At 38.5% G+C, this 21,381-nt stretch overlaps 1 protein-coding gene across 9 annotated transcripts in view; it reads left to right on the top strand.

Annotated features, from left to right (window-relative positions):
• The window catches only part of SIPA1L1 (signal induced proliferation associated 1 like 1), a 224,181-nt gene extending 203,062 nt beyond the window's left edge, over window positions 1-21,119 (top strand). For 8 of the 9 annotated variants that reach the window (XM_075030550.1, XM_075030551.1, XM_075030553.1 and 5 more), the window contains 8 exons: window positions 2,194-2,633; window positions 8,524-8,763; window positions 9,853-10,018; window positions 13,364-13,607; window positions 16,670-16,816; window positions 19,274-19,388; window positions 19,874-19,955; window positions 20,727-21,119. In XM_075030550.1, the coding sequence (XP_074886651.1) occupies window positions 2,194-2,633; window positions 8,524-8,763; window positions 9,853-10,018; window positions 13,364-13,607; window positions 16,670-16,816; window positions 19,274-19,388; window positions 19,874-19,955; window positions 20,727-20,870 (1,578 nt within the window). In that variant the 3' untranslated portion in view covers window positions 20,871-21,119. The remainder of the gene's footprint in view (window positions 1-2,193; window positions 2,634-8,523; window positions 8,764-9,852; window positions 10,019-13,363; window positions 13,608-16,669; window positions 16,817-19,273; window positions 19,389-19,873; window positions 19,956-20,726) is intronic. The other variant, XM_075030559.1, reaches the window with a different exon arrangement.
• The last annotated feature ends 262 nt before the right edge of the window (window positions 21,120-21,381 follow it).

Below are 21,381 nucleotides of genomic sequence, written 5' to 3' on the forward strand. Positions count from 1 at the left end.
TGTATTTTCTCCATTTTCCTCATCTAGTGTAACTATTATTTCCTTTCCATAACCTACCTTGCACGCTGTTGGAAGACTTTGTCTGAAAGGTCTGCTGGAATCCTGCTGAAAAAAAAAAATCTTTCTTGTTTTATTCACGTTTAAGGTCTAAATGGTAAATTCTGCCTTTCTCTGCAGAGTTAGAAATGCACACCTTGTTGGAGACTGTTACTTCCTGATTTACATACAGAGAGATAGATAAATGCAGTAATGCTCATAAAGTTAAAATGTCTTGAAAATTATTTAGGTCACTAGAATAAAAAAAAAGCACCCTTTAAACTTTAAATTACTCAGTAAGCTGTATGGCTTGGTTTTTTATTTATTTGTACAATCAGCTAAAAGATGGAGTTGTGTTGCATGATTATACTGAAAGTATTAGTTGCATTTATTTAGGTGTGAGAAAGTCTTTAATTAGTTCCTGTTACTTGCTCCTGCTTACCAGCATTCTTCTTTCAATACAATTGGCAGTGTTGCTTTTAGGTTATTAATTCATAACAGCACATCTTTATTATTTAAAAAAAAAAAAACAAAACCAAAAAACCACTCCCCCCCCAAAAAAAGAAAAAAAAAAAAAAAAAACAAAAAAAAACAAAAAAAAAAAACAAAAACAAAAAAAAAAAAAAAAAACCAACCAAGAACAAAGCACCAAAACATCACCTCCACACCTGTCTTCATATTCTTTGGAGTACAAACTAATTTTTATATTTAGATTGACCTGTTTTCCATGAGATGTATTTGACCGTATAATGATGTAATACATAACTCATTAGCTTGCGTGCAAAGTGCAGCACTGGAATTATTAATGCTTGCATTCTTCTCATTTAGTCATTGTTAAAGAAAATCTTTATTATGTGAACAGATGGATGGGGGGAGTGATGTAGTTCCTAATGAAGAGCAGTAACTTTAATTGGAGATAACTAGGAGTCCAGATCAACTTACTTAATATTCCTCCTGTTTTTCTGTCAATTCTTGCTTTAGTATAATAAGAAGCATGGATGCTGAGACTTCTTGCTCTCGGTATACATCCATTCTCTGTTTTCCCTCTTTTCCAGTGAAAACAGAAACAGTATCTTTGTATTTGGCTGGGATCTCTGCCCATGGCTGTTCAGTGAAACCCAGGGGTAGACAAATAGGAAAGGTGGTTCTAAGTCTCCTTTCCATCCCATCCCTTATTCCTAGGCCATCCGGTCACCAAACAAGTCCATTGCCTACTGAAAAACTGTTTCAGTTCTGATTATATAGATGATCAGAACTTAGATAAATTCTGTAGATGGAAACTAAAATTAAGGAATCCACATGGATATAAATACCCAAAGGTAGGTGAGCTACTAAGCAATGATGAGTGTATGGCAAGAAATTCTTCCTGTAATGGGGTATTCCACCCACTATGGAATTGAGGGCGTTCAGTTTCTTCGTAACAGCGAGCTGTAACCACGGACAGAAGATACAGACCAGCCAGACACTGGCATGCCCTGATAGGACAGTTTAAAAGCATTGCATTAAAGCTTCCGTTCTTGCAATTCTGCCTTTTGGAAAACAATTTCAGATTAGTTAAGTGGCATTTCAGTGGTCATTTGCAAAGGACACTCCTGCCGAGGAGGAGATATACCCTACTACAAAGGGGTAGGATGAGCAGTGGTTATTTTTCCCTACTTTAACCTTTTGATAGGCAATTGGATTATTAAAATAATATATGCACTTTCTGTGGATTTGTTATGTTTCATGTTCTAAAACACTGGAGTCTTAAAGTTAAAATATTTTTAATTATAGTAGTTATAAACCAACTCAAAGTCTGCACAGCTCAGCCAATTTCATTGGACTGGGCTGAGCAGAACTGTGCTTGAAAGGAAATGGTGTCAAGTATTTTGGGACAAAACACAAACAACTCTGGCTTTCCTTGAATAGTTAAGACATGGCTTCCAAATCCATATGAAAGCTTTTTATGTGCACCCAGAACAGAGCATATGCATGTGTTGGAATGAAATTTTTAGCATTTATTAGTCTCCTCAATGTATCTATCCCATACCTCAAGGGAGAAGAGCTCCTATTGTGCAGTGGTGACTTGTGTAACCATTTTTTTCCTCTTCTTTATTGCCATAATTCTGAAATAAACCTACAGGTGTGGTTTTTTTGGATTGTTGTTTTCTTCTGTAGTCTGACAGCCACTACTCCAGCCATTCCAGCAGCAATACTCTCTCCAGCAATGCCTCCAGTGCTCACAGTGATGAGAAATGGTATGACAGTGGAGAGCGCACCGAGTCAGAGCTGAACAGCTACAACTACCTTCAAGGGACTTCAGCTGATAGTGGCATAGATACCACTTCCTACGGACCTAGCCACGGCAGCACTGCCTCCCTGGGAGCAGCAACATCTCCCCGTACAGGGCTAACAAAGGAGAAAGTGGCACCTCTCTGGCATAGCTCCAGCGAAGTGGTCTCCATTGCAGACAGAACATTAGAAAAAGAGAGCCACATGGACCGAAAGACTGAGTCTTCACTGAGCCTGGATCTTCACAGCAAGAGTCAACCAGCCTCCAATCCTCTAACGAGGGAGAACAGTGCTTATAGTCTTAGTGATGCTGTCTCGCATACAAGGTAATTTTCACCTCTTATGAGACTGACCCCTCCACACTCATTTTCCCATTCTCACTCTAACTTGTCAGAAGTGAGAAGTGGATGTTAAAGAGAGAGATTTGAAAGATCTTGCTGTGCAGAAAGCTTGAAAATTAAGACCACCTTTAGTCTTCGCATCTGCTACTGCTTATAATACTAAAGAATGTCTTTGAGAGCATATTCCATACTGCTGCTACTAAACTAATGTAAGACAGACATGTGTCTGATGTGTTCATAAGGAATATCTTGCAACAACTGTGGTTCATATGTGGATCAGAAAGGAGATCAGTCCATTTTATTAATGAACAGTTTAATATGGGTTTCTTTTTTAGTCTTGCAAGTACACATTTCAGATGTTTTGCATTTTTTTCCTCAGTCTTTCTATTTAGAAATCTGCTTGCAGTCAATATGATCAATACTTGAGAGCAAGTTGCTTGGGAGTGCTAGCATGTAGATTTTAATCTCATTCTACTGCAAGCTTGTGGGTATGACACATTACAATCACCTTCCCTCTCTCCCTTAGTTTTGCCACTTGTAAAATTGGCAATATCAAGTACGTGTATAATGTGCTTGAACACCTCAGATGGAAGATATCCACTTTACAAGTTAATCAGAGCTGCTAGAGGCAGAAAGTATTTTAGACCATTTTCCTAACCCATTTCCCAGGAAGTATCCAGTGTGCTTTTTGAAAAATACTCATACTGTGTCATACTAGCAACAAGAAAAAAAAAACAGCTCTCAAGGAAGACGTGATCATCATAATTTGTTGGCCTTGTAGAGCCTGACTGTTGCATTTTTATTTTTAAGGCACCTCTGTTTTGAGTGTGCAGCTAAAATACCTACAGACTGGAAGTCTGAAGCAATTTTTACTAATTATTTTGAGCAAAGCTACATTTATGCAAGTCTAGATGTTTATGAGACAGTTTAACAACTCCTCATACAGTAGCTGCAAATAGGGGGTTGTCATAAAAACTGTAATGTAGTGAATGGTCTCCATGTACTTTGTCATGGTAATTTTGACTAAGTAATCTTTAATGGTAGTCCTGGTCTGGTTTTCTGCCTCTCTTGGTTGACCATTTTTGGCACTAAAGCTCATATTCAGTCAGTATAATTCCCACCCAGGTCTTTGAGACTGGTGTTTCTAGTAGCTATGCGTGCATGAAGGACTTAAGCAAGTCTGTAGAAAACACTACGCAGAGGGATTTACTTAGATTTTGGGCAGTGTTAGCATATGCCCCTTTCTTGAAGGTAAAAATCTATATGGTGGCTATCTACAGGTGTTTATACCCTTTATTTTAAGACAAGCATGTTTATATGCATTTTTTTAACATTCATTAGAATTTACCATGTGCCCTGTGGTACTTGTCTGAATGTAACTAGCAGTAGCATTAAATGTGAGATTCTTATACAAAATGCTGATTGTAATAAAGTTGTCAGTAACATTTCCATTTGGAAGGATTTTTTCAGAAGTGACTCAAAAAAGCCTGGAAAACTTACATGTAACTCTTGAAAGTTTTATTGTAAAGGTGTGCCTAATGGGAATGGCGCCTTTGTACATCTGAGATGCTGGTTTCCTCTTCTCTGAGCACAAAATAGGGTTAGTTCAGTAGAAAAGCCAAGAAAATTTAATAGAAGGAAATGTATCTTTGCAGGGCAGGCGTACCCTGACAGCTCTCATTTTTGTCTTCCATGGATATTCTTTGCAACTTGATTGAAAACTTAAGTCCAGGATGTTGTCTCGTTATTTATTATGTGACAGCATTGTGTCTCCAAACATGGTATTTTCTCTGGTTGACTTGGATTAATTTACGTGATATTTCTCTGATAGTACTGAAGGGATTCTCTGCATGTTTTGGGGGGGCTGTTACTGAAATTTCCAGATTAAGGTTCCCTAGTCTTTATGCTAGAGAAAACAATTGGCGGGTTTTTTCCAGTTTCATTTAAAAATCACATGTTAAAAATGCAGCTCTTTGCAATAAGGAGTAGTAGCAATTTGTAGAACACATGGGGCATGATACTTGAGAAGTACTGCAATCCTTGCACCCACAACGTTTATTTTGGTGGAGAAAAAAGAGACTGACTTGTGTTCCTTCTTTATTATTTATTTTTGAAGACTAGAACATGTGTTTGATGCCTCACAATAAAGCAAAGCACAGTCTGGGCTAAAAAGCTTTCATTTTGTTTCTCATGGCATCCTCGGTTGGTGGTTGCACACTGAACAGCAGTGCTGACCTGAGGAAACCTTAGGTCCAGCTGTTTGCTCCCAAATCTCACATAGCTCTTTCTATGGAGATGGAAGCTTGTTAAACTGGCACTTGCAAAATGTAACCACAGCTGACTGCTTCAAGGAGGTGAAGGAGGGGACACTAAAGGGTGATTCTGAACCAGGCTACTTATTGTGAGAAATGAACAGCTTAATTGGTGTGTTTCTCTATCAGTTTCTAAATTGTTATCCTTTGTTGCTTCTCACTTTTTTACCTTTTGCCTGTGGATGCCAGAATGTCTGTAATGTCTTTAGAGCTGGGTTTCTGAGCAAGAAGAAAAGGAATTTGGCCCTGAAAAGAACTTGGTGACAAAAGAAAAGAAAATAACCACAAATTAGAGTGTTTGTGTCTGTAGAAGACAGGAGCGATAATTAGTGTTCAGATCATTTGATGGTGCATAAAAGAACTTGTACCTGAGAATTGGTGGCAAAATGTAAATTATAGTGATTAACTTTTACAGCAGAGCTTCTGGCTGGTTTTTATTTTTCTTCTCCACCCCCATTCCCAAAGTCCTTCCTGATGATTGTGCAGATTTCTCTTAGCATCCCAGGAGAATTTCATTATGTAGGCCAGTAATTATACAGAATCGTTATAGCTGAATGTCATTAAATGAAGCCATATGCATTGATGGCATGAATTCCCTAGGAAAAAAATAAAATCAGACTTTGATTTCTACCTAAACTGTACGGTGTCTTATGGTCCTCTTACCAAAACTTACAGGAAAATCATGGCTATTTCTAATCACGTATATTTTTCCTTACTTGTAATAATTTTAAGATACTTAAAATATTATTTAATGATTGTAGAATACCTTTATGAATGGCTCATCTGCAATTCTTGTAGATTGTCATGTAATATTTGAATTTTTCCTTAATTTAATCCTTCATGTCTCAATAATTGAGGTGGGAGGTGGGGGACTGTCACGCTGGTCCAGGTGTCTGTTATAGTAAGAGGAATCTTCTGCATGCTTCCTGGTGTGGAATACTCTAACAACTTATAGCACTCCAGCTCTGATTTAGTTTTTCTAGAGTTTATCCAAAGCCTTTTGCTCTCCAAATATCCTCCCAGTTAACAAGTGTGTCTTTATCTGTCAGTATCCTGTTGGCCTACGTGTGTTTACTTCTATGATGAAAAGCTTCAGTCGTATCCACAGTTCTGTGCATAGTTCCTGAAGCAGAATATCCTCCCAAAATACTATATTGTAAAATCACAGCTCAAAATATGCAATACACTTTAAAGAAAAGTGTATATAAAACTGTATGCTAGTTTTCTTCCTTATTTGCCAGGCTGCTCATGGCATCTATTATATGATGCATATTGTAATAAATATTAAAGTAATAATACTTAAAATACACAATATGTGTATACAATATGATATCTAATAAAATAACATTTTATTAGATACACATCTGCATTTTATATATAAATTTTATGTAGAGCATACTGAACATCATTTTTTACCCTCTTTGCCTAGTAATATTAAGGATCAACACTACCAGCCTATCTAGGAGTTGTTACTGTTTTTTATCAAGAAGCGTTTTCTCACAGCTAGCACTTGCTTGAGAACTGCCTGATGGATTAAAGAATTCTGAAACGTGATTGGAACTTCCCTTTTCCTACACTGAAGCAAAAGACTTCTCCACTTCTTGAATGTATTTAGAAGGGGGTAAAGATGAAAAAAAAAAATAGCCCCGTACGTTTTCTTTAAAGATGTGTGTCTTCCCCAAATCTTGGCAGTTTAATTTTGCGGTGGTGATGCCTGACAGATGGGCTGGTTTACTTAGCATGTGTAGGAGTTTTCTTTCAGTATTGAAAAAGAAGAGAAAAGGGGGAATGAAGAGAAATTTACTGCCTCTCCCCCTAGCTCTTAGTTTTCTCTGCTTTCTCGCTATAAATTCTGTTCACTGTTACAAATACAAAGTTTGTGATGTGCAGCACCAAACATACAGGCTTGATGGACAGGAAAATCTCTTCCTATATTTTCCCAATCTGCCGTCTTTTGTATAGGCCTTTCAAATGTACAGATGGAGGGAAGAAAAAAAATAATTATATAATAAAAAGTATGTAGTATTGTCATTTGATTTGCATACATATGAGATGCCTCTTACCCCTGATGTGAGGGACTTCACAGCCATCCCTATGTACATTAGATGGAAGCATGAGCTGTAACAGCCGGTGCTGTTTGAGGTGGAAAGACTACAGTCCACTCAGGCTCCTCGTTAAATCCACAGCACTTAACTGTTGGGACTCATGGTGCTTAACCTGAGCCATATGAAAATGAAACATACTTGAAGATGATTTTTTAGACTTCTTCTGTTGTTAGTGGAGAGAGAGGAGAAACTCCAAAGCATTAATTCTCCCTGTGTATCTGAGACACCTAATTTAAGATGAGGAGAATCACCTCCTAAGGATATTTCTCCATTGACTACAGCAGAAGCCAGACAAGTGGCATAGATTAGATAACTAACTGACTTCTATAAGGCTAAATGTAGGTGAGATAAATTTCCCAGGTGGCAACATAAATTTAACCTTAAATTCTTTTTTTCTGTTTCAGTAAGAGAGAGAGATGTGAAAATGCATTGTTTTATCAAGATATGAAAAGAGTGGTGAAGAATTTTCTGTTAAGCTAAGAAAGAAGAGATTATTCAGTGACTTTATTCAGCCTTCCAGCTAATTTTTATTTCTCAGTCAGAAACCGTTCTTTACCACAGGGCCATCTGTTTCAAATTCCTTCCTTGCAGTGTTGGATACAGGGATGAAAATGTGGCTAAGTCGTGTAGAGAGCTGATAGAAAACTGGTCTCCAGATATATAACGCTATTTCAGTATTAAGGCTGTACACAAAGTTTTCCTGTAACTGTACTTAGAAATGCCTGACCTTTTAAAGTTGTTGTAGTAAATACTGTCTTAAGCCCTAGTGCTCCTGATACTATGCTAGTTGCATCAGATTTGAATATCAGCATAATCAAAGAGTAGCTCCCATCTAAAGCCCCCCCCTTCTTCCAACAATAAGCTGCAGTTGGTCATCCCAACTCTTTTTTCTGTCTAGACAAATTGTGATATATGTTAGAGACCTGCTCAAACTTCTCAATTTAAGAGTCTTTTTTTGCAAATGGTAACTGATTTTCAGGCAAAATCCAGGAGGCCCTCTTTTGAAAGATGTATGGGTTTCCTCTCTGGTTTGTTGTGGGGTCTGAAAGAGATGTTTCCTGTTGCTTAAGTTCTTTCAAAATATGTTTTTTTCCACAGCCAGGAATTCCAGCAAGAAGTTGGACTTGGGTGGTTCTTTGCCGATTCAGTTACAATCTCTTGTATTACTTTAAAGTTGCCTAATGACCGTGAACCCTAGATTTCCCATTTATGAAGGGGAATGAGGGGACAGTGGTTGCATCCTTAGAGGTTGCTTACAAAATTTTTCATTACTATGTGAGATGTTTTTAATGAAACATTGGTGGAAGGCCCTTAAGAAGAGCAAACTAGTTTTGCTACTCTACCCACTATTGATAAGAGTAACATCTTGCGCCCAGAGTTCTGCTTTAAAAATAGTTAAACAAGGTGCATATATACACATTTGAGGCAAATTTTGTCTTTATTATGTTTTTCTCCTAGTACCATGAGCTCACGACACTCTGCCAGCCCAGTTGTTTTCACCAGTGCCAGAAGCTCACCTAAAGAAGAGCTTCATTCTGCTACTTCTCCCCAGCTCGCACCTTCTTTCTCCTCCTCCTCTTCCTCCTCATCTGGTCCTAGGACTTTCTACCCTCGCCAGGGTGCTACTAGCAAGTATCTCATCGGATGGAAAAAGCCAGAAGGGACAATAAACTCAGTGGGGTTTATGGATTCAAGAAAGTAAGACTGTTTTTTGGTTCTCTTGTTTGGTTATTTGCTTTAATTGTAAAGAAGTATTGAGATTTGTGTCACTTCTCTGGATAGCAGAGCTCAAGACTATTTAATAGAATGCTTAATCTTGTGTAGAACTTAATCTCTAATCTAGAGTTCTGCAGTTAGGCTTAAATATTTGATAGTTAGCTAATCTCATTCCCTTGTAACTTGTAAAAGACATTTTTTTAATCGTTTCTAGAGAGCTGTGTGGATTTCAGTCCTATTAAAGCTTATCTTTCCTTGAGACTTCTTATAGGTGACTCAAAATGCTCTTTGAGCAAATATTAAAAATCCTCTTAATGTAGAGCCCGAGTTTTCCTTAAGCTTCTCATCCATGTAGTAGTAACATGCATGCTATGCATTAGCTCTGTGACACTCCATGTTGCCTTGCTAAGATTGCTGCCAGTATCCAGTCTAACTGGCTTAAAGCAAGCCAAGATCTCTCTGCATTACAATCTGAAACCATCTCTTTTGGAAGAGAAGTTGAGAAACAACTTACTAGTGAAAATATTGTTCCTTTAAGAACAATGGAAAACAATGAAAAAGAACTTGGAAGGCCAGTGGTTCATCCTATTTCAAAGTAATTTATTCAACCCTTCTTGACTTTTCTTGGGTCAAGCACAGTATCCCTAGATGTTACCAATAACTGGCTGTCAAAAGGAGATAGTGAAACTTTGTGATAACTGCATTATAAAAAGCCAGTTAAATGATTAAAGAAACATGGGGATTTGCTGCTTTGGGGCTCTTTGAAGACATTTACATTATTTAGTTTTGTACAGAATACACATTATTTTAATAGATTCAGTCCCGTATTGGGAAAATGTATTATGATAACCTTTAAGTGTATTGGTAGTTTTCATTTTTAATCAAGTTTATTGCTTCCACAGGTATTCATTAAGATGAGGCTCTACTGTATTAGCGAAACTCCTTCCCTCCTCTGTGCCCCCACCTAGGTTTTTTCTTTGGAAGTCTTGAGGGTGCTATAATTCCTGTTTCATTCATGCCTCTTGCCCCAGGGCTTTGAGACCTGAATGTGTCTGTTCCATTTCATTTAAGACGTCACCAGAGTGATGGCAATGAAATGGCCCACCCTCGGCTGCGTGCTTCAGCAAGAGATCTACGAGCATCACCGAAACGAGCATCCAAGTCCACCGTTGAAGAAGAGCTGAAGAAATTGATAGATCTTGATAGCCCAACACCTGAATCCCAGAAGAATTTTAAGGTATGTTAAAGAGAGAGTCTGTCATCTGGCTATCTCTTGTCCCAGTTAAGTGAAATCTGAGAATACATGAAGAGCAGTGTAGAGGTCCTCTTCTGATCCGAGTCATAGTTCTGTTGTTACAAAATAGAAATGTGTAAAGTTATATTTTATAAGAATTTAATGATCGAGTTCATTGCTGCCTAGGCGTATCAACTAATAAAGCAAATGCTTCACAATTTGGAAAAGGATGAAGGCCATGAAGCTCTTAAGATTTCTGTTGTAGAAAATGCTGAGTGCTTTCAAAGCAGTCAGAGCTGAAGCGTTGATTCATACAGAGCTTACTTGGTTGGACTCTGCATTGGACTCAAGAGTTTCTCAGATAGGATCTTTTCTATTATCACCCTTAACAGGAAATTAAATGCAAGGCGTTTCCTGACTTCTCATCATGGACAGAAAGTCATCTGTTTGTCACAGACTTACCTACTAGAGAAATACATTTGGGGAACAGTTTCATTATTACAGTCACTGCAATATTACAGTTCTGTGTGAAATTTAAAGAGACTAGTATGCCAAATTGCAAGAACATTTAGGACTGCTGGCTCATGGAAAATCCTGTAGTGTTGTCTTATGCATTTGAATTGTTCTCTGATTGCATCACTAGACAGTGACTTCCTGACAGTATTGAAACTCCTTGCAAAAAGCACGCTTTTGTGCCTCTCTAATCCTGTTACTGCACAAGGACCAAGAATGCTCCCTAAACTTAAACAAATATTTATAAAGAATAGTTAGAAATATTTCCTGATGTGTTTCAGAATATGTATAATAACACAAAAGTGCATATATTAATTTTAAAAATCCATCATTTTGAAGAGAACATCTTGATTTCTACAGTCTCCATGTATAGTCAGTGCTTAACAGCCCAGGCTCATCACCTAGAGCCCAAATGGTTTCCACAGCAACCATGCAGAATAGAGAGCAGCAACTTCTTTCTTTGCTTGTAAAAACCCAAAGTGGCTCATTGAAGCTTGTAAGTGCTAGGTTCCGTACACAGATTATTTCAGATATTACTTTTGAGGACGGAGGCAAAAAAAAACTTTGCCAATGGCAAGACATCTTTTTCTTAGGTTTGTGGTAGTTCTGAGGGGAGTGGGACATGGGAGATGTGAGCATCTCCTTTTGGTTGTTTTGAGCAAGGGGATTGTTCTCTTTCCAAGAAATTCCATTCTATTTAAAGAGGTGACATGAAGACCATGAAAAGTGTGTATGTTCCCAAGTTTGTTGTTTTTCTGCTTTGGGGTTAGCAAATCAATTCTTACCCTGATCTTTGTTTCCTGGTGACTGTAGAAAGTACGTTAACTCAGGTTACACTTTTGGTAAATTCCAGCAGGTTAATAACATTCTATCACATGAATAAATTATATCTTTACCATTTTAAAAGTAACTGTCATTTCTGCCCACTGCATGATTTATATTTCATCTTACAAAAAAGTTGTTCTTGCAGCATAAATTTTTTTGACAGTTTAAAAAAAAAAAAAAGAATGATAATAGCTGTCATTGGTTCACTGCACAAAGACCAAAAATATTCCTCCTTCCTGTCTGTTGGTTGCCAAAGGCTTTGTTTGGTAGTAGAATTTGTTCTAGGCTGTGATTTTGTGTTTTGTGTGTCTTTTTATTACCTTCCCAGCCTTCCTTATCTCGTTACCTACTACTTATGCATTATATCTTCTCAGACAAGTCACCCTTCTTTTTCTCTTTCCTCTGCTCTATTACCAGAAGACAATTTCTACTCATATCGCCTCTGTTCCAACTCCATTAGATGTTCATATCTGTGCAACCTTTTAATCTCAATGTCTGATATTAACTGGTGATTCCAGCTCCTAATTCTTTAACACTAAGTGAACTATACCACCCTCAAGTAAATGCTGCTTGACTTAGCAGCTCTTTCTTTTCCTTTGCCACTTCAGGACAAGTACTGGGAGATTTCACTGGATCATAACATGAACCTGCTGACTGAGCTTTTGAATTTCAGAATAAAAAAGCAGCTTGATCCTTAATGTAACATAGTGACAACTGTGTACCAGAGTGTATATGCAAGCTTCATACTGTGATGGGCATGTCCTGAGGGATGCAATGCAGAAGGGAAAATTTGATGTATTAGAAAGTTGGCATGGGACATGGCTTCTCTTCCCTTCCTTGTCTTTTGATGATAGCAGGTTTTTTGAAGTAATGTTAGTTGTTTCTGATCCTTAATCATGAAACCAAAACGTGCAGCAGTGTTTTAATATTAAAATTTGTAACAATGTGGAAAAAAAAAAAATCTGGCAGATTGTCTTCCACTGTACAGTACTAATAGTCCCTCCTCCACGCTCTTCTCCCACCTTGTAGTGTAGGATTTTGATCACAGGAGTAGAGTACCGTCTGTTTAAATGGCTTTTTTCCTCTTTCTGAGAAGAGAGAACTATTTTTATGTGCAAATGAGCATCTCTTTATAATGTTTAATCACTCCTTCAGGAAATCTCATTATCTCCTTTTTTGTTTAAACTTGTTTACACAGCAAATGGGGGTGGTGAGGCCTTCCTTTTTGTTTGCCGTTTCTTCATTAAAGCCTTTGGACCAAATTTTAACCAAACCGTAAAGAAATGTTATGTCTTAGAGATAGTTATGGTGCTACAGGTTTCATGAAAATCAGTGTCTCTGCTGATCAGAATGGTTATGTGTTCTTTGATAGCAGCTCACTGGCACTGACCAGAGAGTATGTAACTCCAAGCTAACCACAGCATTTCTTTCTCCGATGTGGAGCATGGAGGAAGCTGGGATGATGGTGGGGGTAAGACACAAGTTCTCTTACTCATGGGACTATTTACTTAATTTTGACTCAAATCCTTCTGAAGAATCAAAGCGGTGGTGGGCGTTCCTAGTTGTTCAGTAATATGAGACTTTTAATTAGTTGGCATTTGCTGGTGCTCTGCCTGCAGGAAGGCAGCCTCCCCTGGGCACAAGGGAGAACTCTGGTTTATGCAGCATTCAGTCTGTTTCTGTAAACGTTATATCTGCTACACGTCAGCTCTAGAATCCGCAAGGGCTGCCTGAGATTTCCACTTCAGGGGAATTTTGACGGGTATTTAAAAGGTAGAACGTGAGATAGGCTAAAAAAGACCTATATATGTTATCTAGTTATAATCTCCTTCAAAGCAGATTCCTTTAGATCTTTTTCCTATCCACTCTGAAAAAATACTGTGTTAATACTTGCTTTCTTATTTAAACAACAACAAAAAAAATTAAAAAACAATTTCAACATAGACTTCAAAAGTTTCTTTATTGATTTTTTTTTCTCATTTCTTTTTATTTGTTTTTATGAATGTATAGTCACACACTCTGTCCTGTCAGTCTCCCTTTCCCAGCACTCCTACCACAAGGCGTGCCTTGCAAAGGACTTTGTCAGATGAGAGTATTTACAGTGGTCAAAGGGACCACTTCTTCACCTCGCGGGCCTCGCTCTTGGACCAAGCCATGCCAAATGATGTACTATTCACCAGCACGTACCCTTCTCTCCCAAAGTCGCTGCCATTACGGAGACCATCATATACTTTGGGAATGAAATCACTACATGGTAAGTGTATTTCCCATTTTTCTACTTTCAGAGGAATCCTTTGTGAGTCATGTTAAGGGAAAATGTTTGTTACAGCAATTAGTACTTCCATCTTGATCTTGCTAAAATGAGGAGAGTCAAGTCACATGCCTGAAAACATAAAATAGGATGGGAATTTTTTTTTTTTCTCACTTCGGTAGGTATAGTAAGACTGCATGACTGGTCATGCAGTTACCTTGTTGAGGGAGCACAAAAATTTGCCTCGTTGGCTGTAAGTTTGCACCATTTCTTCCAGGAGTCATCTGGACCAGTTGGACCAATCAGCAAATAATGTATGCCTGGTTGTCCAGCAGTGACAACTTCAGGTGTCAGTTCCTTTAGTGCGGGATTATGAGAACAAAATACTATTAGGAAAATAATGATATAAAAGTGAATAAATACTAGTGGACATTTGGATGTACAACTACACCAGATACTGCTTTTATTGCACCAACTGTTTTTAAATTCACTCCCTTACCCTATTCATTTTACAGGACTTGAGTTACTTATTTTAGTCACACATCAACAGCTAACAAAAAGTTACTTGGTAAACTGCTGTCAAGAAGGCACTCAGCTTTCCCTCATCAGTTTACTGAAAAATCTCAGTAGGATTATCTGATAGGTTGTGTGTTGCTGCATGTGAATGTCTCAGTTGGTGAGAAAGGGAATTTTCACAGGTTCCCGCTGTACCTCATAATTAAATGTGTACTAAATGGGTTTTCCAGAAATAGAGCTAGATCTCACAGTGTAGGATTCCGCAATGTTTTCTGAAGAAGTACATGTCTGCTCTGATTTATTCATGTCTTGGTATGTTTCAAGAGGAAAATGCAAGGCTATCAATAGATTCAACTCACTATAGTGGGCCCTAAGCATGGTCTGTATTTAGATACACTGGATACATTTGACAGTGAAGGCTGCTGAAGAAATCTATTTTAAATTCTTTTCATCTGTCTGTGATCACCAGGCATCAGTTTTCAGTGTTGAACCTGACATTTTCATGAGCTGTTGTTTCTGTATAACGTTTCTTGCATAAGAGTTAGGAAACTGAGCTCTCTTCACTTCTGCTTTTTATATGTACTAAAATAACTTTGCAGACTTGGTTACACTTGTAACTGGCTGGTGGATTTGGCTTCTTAGGGTTTGGGGTCAGAAGATTAATGATGCCATCTGAGTAGAAGTGGAAAGCAGCACTTGGTCTCTTCAATTAGATGCCTGTATTTTCCGAAAAGAAAACCACAAAACCTTCTTTCACTGTCACATTCTCTTCCACACCAAACCAGTTACTCCTCCTACCACATAAGCTTTCTACATTTGTCAACAAAATAAGATTTTCTGTTTTCTATAAAATGTAGGGCCTGCATGATAAAAGGACCACCTATTTGAGTGGCACACGAATTGTCTCCGCCCTACACATGCCTTTGCTGAGACAAGGATTAAGTACAGTTGGATATTTAATACCACAAGTATTTGTTGGCTTCCAGCTATTCAAAATTCTTTGAATTCAAAGATCTTAATAACAAAGAACAGCTATTCCAGAGCACCTTCATTTGTTTTGAAGAGGGAAAACAATGAGCTAAAAATATTCTTATTTACTCCTCTGTCTTAATTAACAATCCAACTCACACTTTTAAAATAGGTAATTTTTCATATGGTTAGTTTTTTCTTCTAATTCTGTGTATCTTTTCACTAATTGTAAATATTTATATGTTAAGAACTTTTCAAATAACTGCCCTCTTTTTGGAAGATGATGCAAGAATCCTCAGTGTTAATATTGAGCTGAACTTCCATTTATAAAAAGTAAACACAGACAAAAAAAAAAAAATTCAAGATTTTTGAGCAAAGAAATGAATGCAGCATAGCTTTTCTGGTCATTGTTTCCCAGGCAGCAATATTATTTGGCTAAAGTTACTAGAAAGTTATTCTAGTTATTGAAGTTATATAGTTATTAGACTACCAAAAAAAAAAAAGGCAACAGTAAGCCACACAGCTAGTGGCATTTGTCTTCCAGTGGGCTTGTATCCTGCCCACCACGCTGTCTTTCTGTTCTCTCTGGTCCAAATGGATTCTTCACTATACCCTTCTTCTCTGCAGCCTTCTCCCAGGTGCCCAGTCCATCTTCTCACCCCTACATCTCTGGTGCTTCTAATACCACCCACAAATTTTGCAAAACTTTCTTTATGCCTTGACAGAGGGCATGAGGAAGTGAGTTGTTGCTGCTTCTGAGCTTACACATGTGCTGACTGACCAGGCATTGTGCATTTTTTGATTGTCCAGTCAGTAAATTGAAATAAAGTAGGTAATTGTTGGTTCACAATTTGGTCTTTCCCTAATTAGCTGCAATAATTCAAGTGTTTCACTTTGCTAGGCACCAGTTTGTACAAAAATTACAGGGACCTTATATCCTTCTTTCGAGCTTGCCAGTGTTTTTTCCATAGTGGGCCGTGTACCATCTTATGGATGGGTGTGGGTATTTTTCAGTAAAGATCAAGAGGTTTCACTAAAGTGCTGAGAGATATGCAGTGCTTTGGAAGTAATTTTAAGGGTTTTCTTGTTCTGATTCATCTTGGTAGGCCTTAGTTTGCTCCCATTGGTTTACGAGATTGTAAAGAGAGGGGGAAAAAAACCCTCACAATTTTGTATGTTTACAGGAGCAGATAGGTACCAGGGAGTGTAGAAGCCCCAGCAAGCTGCAGAGCCCTCCAAAGTATCTTCAGCTTGTGCAGAAGCAGGAATTGTTGGGTAGAAGAGTACTGCCTCTGGCCCCAGTGCTGGCAGGGGGCAGAGACTGGCTTTTGAAGTGCTAAACTGCAAAGATTCAGACAGGTTAGAAGGGAGCTGAATGTCCTGGTGAGAAGCACTGTCTCAGAAAACAGGCTTGTAACATGCTGTACCTGGTCAGTTACAGTTGATCAAACATTCTACTGAGTTCTGGTTCCAAAAGTGCTATACCAGAAAAATTAAAAATAGGGATGCATTATTATTAAGAAAGGAATTTGTTTGGGTTTTTTTCAATGGAGTTTATAATTTGTTCTGCATTACTCTAGGAGAGTTTTCTGCCTCAGACAGCTCCCTCACAGATATCCAGGAGCAAAGACGGCAGCCCATGCCAGACCCTGGTCTTATGCCATTGCCTGATTCTGCTTCTGATCTGGACTGGTCAAACTTGGTAGATGCTGCCAAAGCCTTTGAAGGTAAGTTTGCAGAATATAATATTTAGAAAGCTGGTCTTTGTGCATGCTTCATTAAGGAGTGGGTTTGGGTGTTTTCTACTTAGTCTGAAGCTTAAGCTCCTTTAAAATAGCAACTCAAGTCTTAAGAGACTTTGTATGTAATACTCAGATACCATTTCTTCATACTGGAATCCCTCTGTGCTATGGTTCGGCCAAATCTCAGTGAAGCTGGCTACTTCTCATTTTGAGCAGTTGCAGACATCAAAGCTAGAGTGGAAAAGACATCTGACACGAAAGTGCAAAAGTAAAGTCAAATAGCAGGGGAAAAGCATATGAGTACATTAATGATTGCTTGCTTACTGCACTAGCAAGAAGTTTCTGTAGTACAGCTGAAGTGCGCTGCCAAGGTAATTTGGGAAATATGCTTTGTTGTTATATACTTTTCCATTGCTGTTCTTCCCTTTGCATACGCTGAATATGTAGACTTGCACGTAAGTGTCATTTCATCCTATGGCACTTTCCATCTCCTTGACACTTAGTAAACTGAAGAGAACTATAAGCTGCCTAGATGTATTTGAATTTAAAATTAAATAGACTTCAACCCAAAGGGAGTTTACCTTACAGTTAATAGAATCCAACGGAAAAGTCTTCTAGGTGCATTAAACAGAAGTGCCTTTTCCTAATCTCTGCATAAATGCTATCCCACCTTCATGAAAGTGTTTTCGCTGATCCTGAATCTTTTAGACATTATTCTCCATGGTTGGAGAAGGCTGTGAAGTAACTTCCTTTCTTGGCTGTTCTCTGATAGTAGCCATATACATCGTTAAGGCAGTGCTTGTCTAAGCTGGTGTTCAAGATGTACATGTGTGCCCTGCTCTATTGCCATAGGAGTGGTAGGATCAGCATGTCTCATATTTCTGCTCTGCAGTCTTGGGAAAGAGTATTCAAAGTAAGCCTGAGTCCTCAAGAGGAGATGAATTTGTTGTGATTGGGTTTTTACCACCACATAGGGATGAAACCCAGGTTTTGATGCATTTCACAGTGGTCAGGAATTTCTGTTTAAAAGATCCCCTTTTTTGGTTAGATTTATTTGACTGTCCTCATTAACCTGAATCCCTCGCTTTTGTAGGTCCCAAACTCACTTGTGTTTCTCTTTAGACGTGTGAACAAAGTCAGTGTGGTGAAGGTAACAAACTGACAGCTCAGATGAAGAAAAGCGGGTGTAATGTGTTGGCTGGCACCCTCATCTCACCGCTGTAAAAATATATTCAGATTTGACTTGGAGAGGGAACAGCTGTCTGATGTCAATATAATCTCAATCTCTAGTCTCTGCCAGCTGCCAGTAGGGGTTGACAAGTACCAAGGAGCCTAAATCCTGATTTGTGATCCTGGACACCTCTCTTCTACATTGTTGGTTGGTGTCTTCAGCACAAGCCCCTGCAGTTACAAATAGTGGTATCTGCAACCAGCTGAAACAAAAGCTGCCTGGATCCCTGAGCTACACCAACCTTCAGTATTTTCATTCAAAGGAAAAAAGAGAGGAGCAGGAAAAATACCATCAAACACCAAGGCACGTTAATTTTAGCCTTGTTGAAAGCATAGAATAAAAATTTGCCCAGCAGAAAAGGATGATACTGTTCTATTTCCAGTGAAAGACCAGCAGCTGCTGAGGGAGAGAGATGTTAATTTATTAAACTAAAAAGTGTTTATGTTACTGTTTGTGCTAGGAAACTCCAGAGGTAGGCCCAGTTTGGAGTTCACAGTCACACCATGTGACAGTGATTTAGAGATGTGTTAAAACATCTGAGCAGTTACAGGACAAAAAAGTGCAGACATAAGGCAGGAAAGAGGTTTCACGTTACAATCTGAAAATGTTTTCTAAGGCATAAGGAAAAAATTTCAGGTTCTAAAAAATTACATTGGTCATTTTACTTTCCACATGTAAGTATGGAAGTTACTATGCACATGTAAGTGCATAGTGAGCTTTTCTTTCCTCAAGACAAAGCGATCCTTTATGGAGTGAAGGAAGCTAAATGTAGTTACTGAGCTATTGGGTAGTGTCATGCAGTTGTACCCAGGAAGTTCGGCACAGCTCTTGTTGTTCCAGCTTGGCTTCTTGCCTCTCTTGGAACTGGCCTTGGGTGGACTCTGTGAGCACCACCAGAGTATCTCTGCTTTGCCCTCTTTAGCATCTCCCTCCTGGAGAGCTTCTTAGCCTGAGGGTGATGCATGATCTGTGTGAGCATGCAGTGCTTGCTTGTTGAATCCAATACAGTGGAGAACCTGGTGCAAACACTTGTAATGCCTGTTTGCTTCTGTCAAGTGGATATGGGTCTGTCGTATCATCACTTTACCTTGCTTGAAACAGACTTCTTAGATTGCTTTGAGATCCTGCGGTGTAGCTGTTGCACTGTAGCATGCATAAACAGATAATCATTACTGCTGCCTTTGTTTTTCTCTGTATGTTTGCCTTCTCAGTTCAGCGAGCTTCATTCTTTGCTGCTGCCGATGAAAATCACAGACCTGTGAGCGCTGCCTCCAGTGGTGATCAGGCTGAGGACCAGCTTACTGCACAGATAAAGCCTTATACAGGGTAAGTAAATACACCAGACAGGCAGGCTTCCTCAGCTACAAACCAAGAAAAAGAGTAGCAACACCTTTATTTGGAAGCCATCTCCAGGCTTCACAGAACTCTTCGCAAGTTCTCACGAAGATGGTGGTGGGAAGCAAAACCAGAAGAATCTTAAGTACAGTTGAACCTTTTTGCAGGTTGTCTGAGACGTTCATAAACGTGTCCAAAGCAATGGTAATTCAAGGCACTTATAATGAGTAGAAGTAGAGAGAAGTTAAGTGATAGGATGGCCCCAATTAATAACGAGTTAAATTTGTTCTGTTGATTAATGTGCTGCATGTGTTCCACGTACTCTTTGTTAGGTTCTTTTTGTTCATTTTGTGAATTGTTAGTGTACCTGAGTGCATACCTACATAAAGCCACTTGGTATAGACAAGGCTGTTAGCTACCCTATGTGAAGATTGTAAGTCATATCAGTACCTATTCTTGTTTCCTGCTTTCAACAGTAAAGAATCTCCTCCAACTCTCGCCTCTAAAGTGGACCAGCTGGAAGGTTTGCTGAAGATGTTGCAAGAGGATTTAAGGAAGGTAAACATTTCATCTACAGAAAATCTCTAAGACATATATTTAGTGCTGGTAGGTGATGCTAATAACTATGTAATCCTGCTTTACCATGCCTGTGACAGCCTCATCCTTGTATGAGAAAGACATTTCTTTGCTACTTTTCGCAGGCCATACTTCTAATTACACAAAGCTAGGGTGGAGTGTCTAAATTTGTAGGCATCTGGTTCTTCCACTTAAATTAGGAGGGTGATTCAGAGTACCTCCAGTCCGAATTCAGGTGACACTGCAAAAGGCTTTAAGTTAGTCCATGTAAATATATGCTGCTGATGTTGAAAAGTGAGAGTATTATCTAAACGTATAATTTCTACTGTGGAAACTTACTGTATTGTGTTGCTGCCTGCTTGGTCCAAGAAGGATCTGCTGTGATCAGACAAAAAGTCTCTTAGCTGGGGAAGTATTTGCAGGAATATTTCCTATCCCTTATTTAGTTAACCATCAGCAGTTGTATATACATGTTGTACATACAGAACAGGGCATGCCCAATTTTATTTCATCACTTGGGGAACCATCTTCTGTATTAGAATTTAATACAGAGAAATCCTACTCATTCAAGCAAAAAGTGAGGAATGAAATGTCACAAATGTCCCTTAGATATAAAACCATGTGTTACTGCACATAAAGTCCTTATAAAAAAAGAAACTTATGCTCTCTTAAGAGATTCTTGCCTCTCTATATAGTTAGGAAGCATGACCTAAAATTTCCACTAAGATCTGTATTTTTTTCCTCATGCCTAAGGAAAAAGAGGACAAGGCCAGCCTGCAGGCTGAAGTGCAACATTTGCGGGAAGACAACTTGAGGTTACAGGAGGAATCCCAGAATGCAACTGAGAAACTGAAGAAATTCACCGAATGGGTTTTCAACACAATTGATATGAACTGAGAACAGTGTACGGGGAAGGAAACTATCTGTTATGAATATTATTACTGGGACTTAAGCTTTAATGCCACCTTAATCATGACATGTGAAAGTATAGTCAGAGCACTTCCCTGCCCTTCATCCTCCAATAACCCTTTTTTGCATCTCTGCGCGCACTCAGAACAATTGCAGATCAACAATCAATGTCTGCCTTTTGTAGAAAAACAAAGTAAATAATTTTAAAAAGGTAAAATAAAAGTTTAACTGCTAAAATGTGAATGTCTATTTTTTGCACATTGTCTCTTTATCTGTTATGTACAAAATTATTTGGAGGCAGGATCAGGCTTGCTGTTCCATCTGCCTCTGTTTCCATTAACTCCTTTCTCTCTGTTTCAGGTAATCTGCTTTTCCTTGCAGCTTTGGCAAATATTATGACATCTAGAAAATTAGAAAGAAATGTTTATTTTACTGCTCTTCTTACATTGTTTTCTGAAGTATGCCACAGACAAGGGGATGTAATGCAATGTTTTAGGTG

This window comes from Buteo buteo, chromosome 6, assembly GCF_964188355.1.
Source record: "Buteo buteo chromosome 6, bButBut1.hap1.1, whole genome shotgun sequence".
In the NCBI taxonomy this organism is placed as follows: Eukaryota; Metazoa; Chordata; class Aves; order Accipitriformes; family Accipitridae; genus Buteo; species Buteo buteo.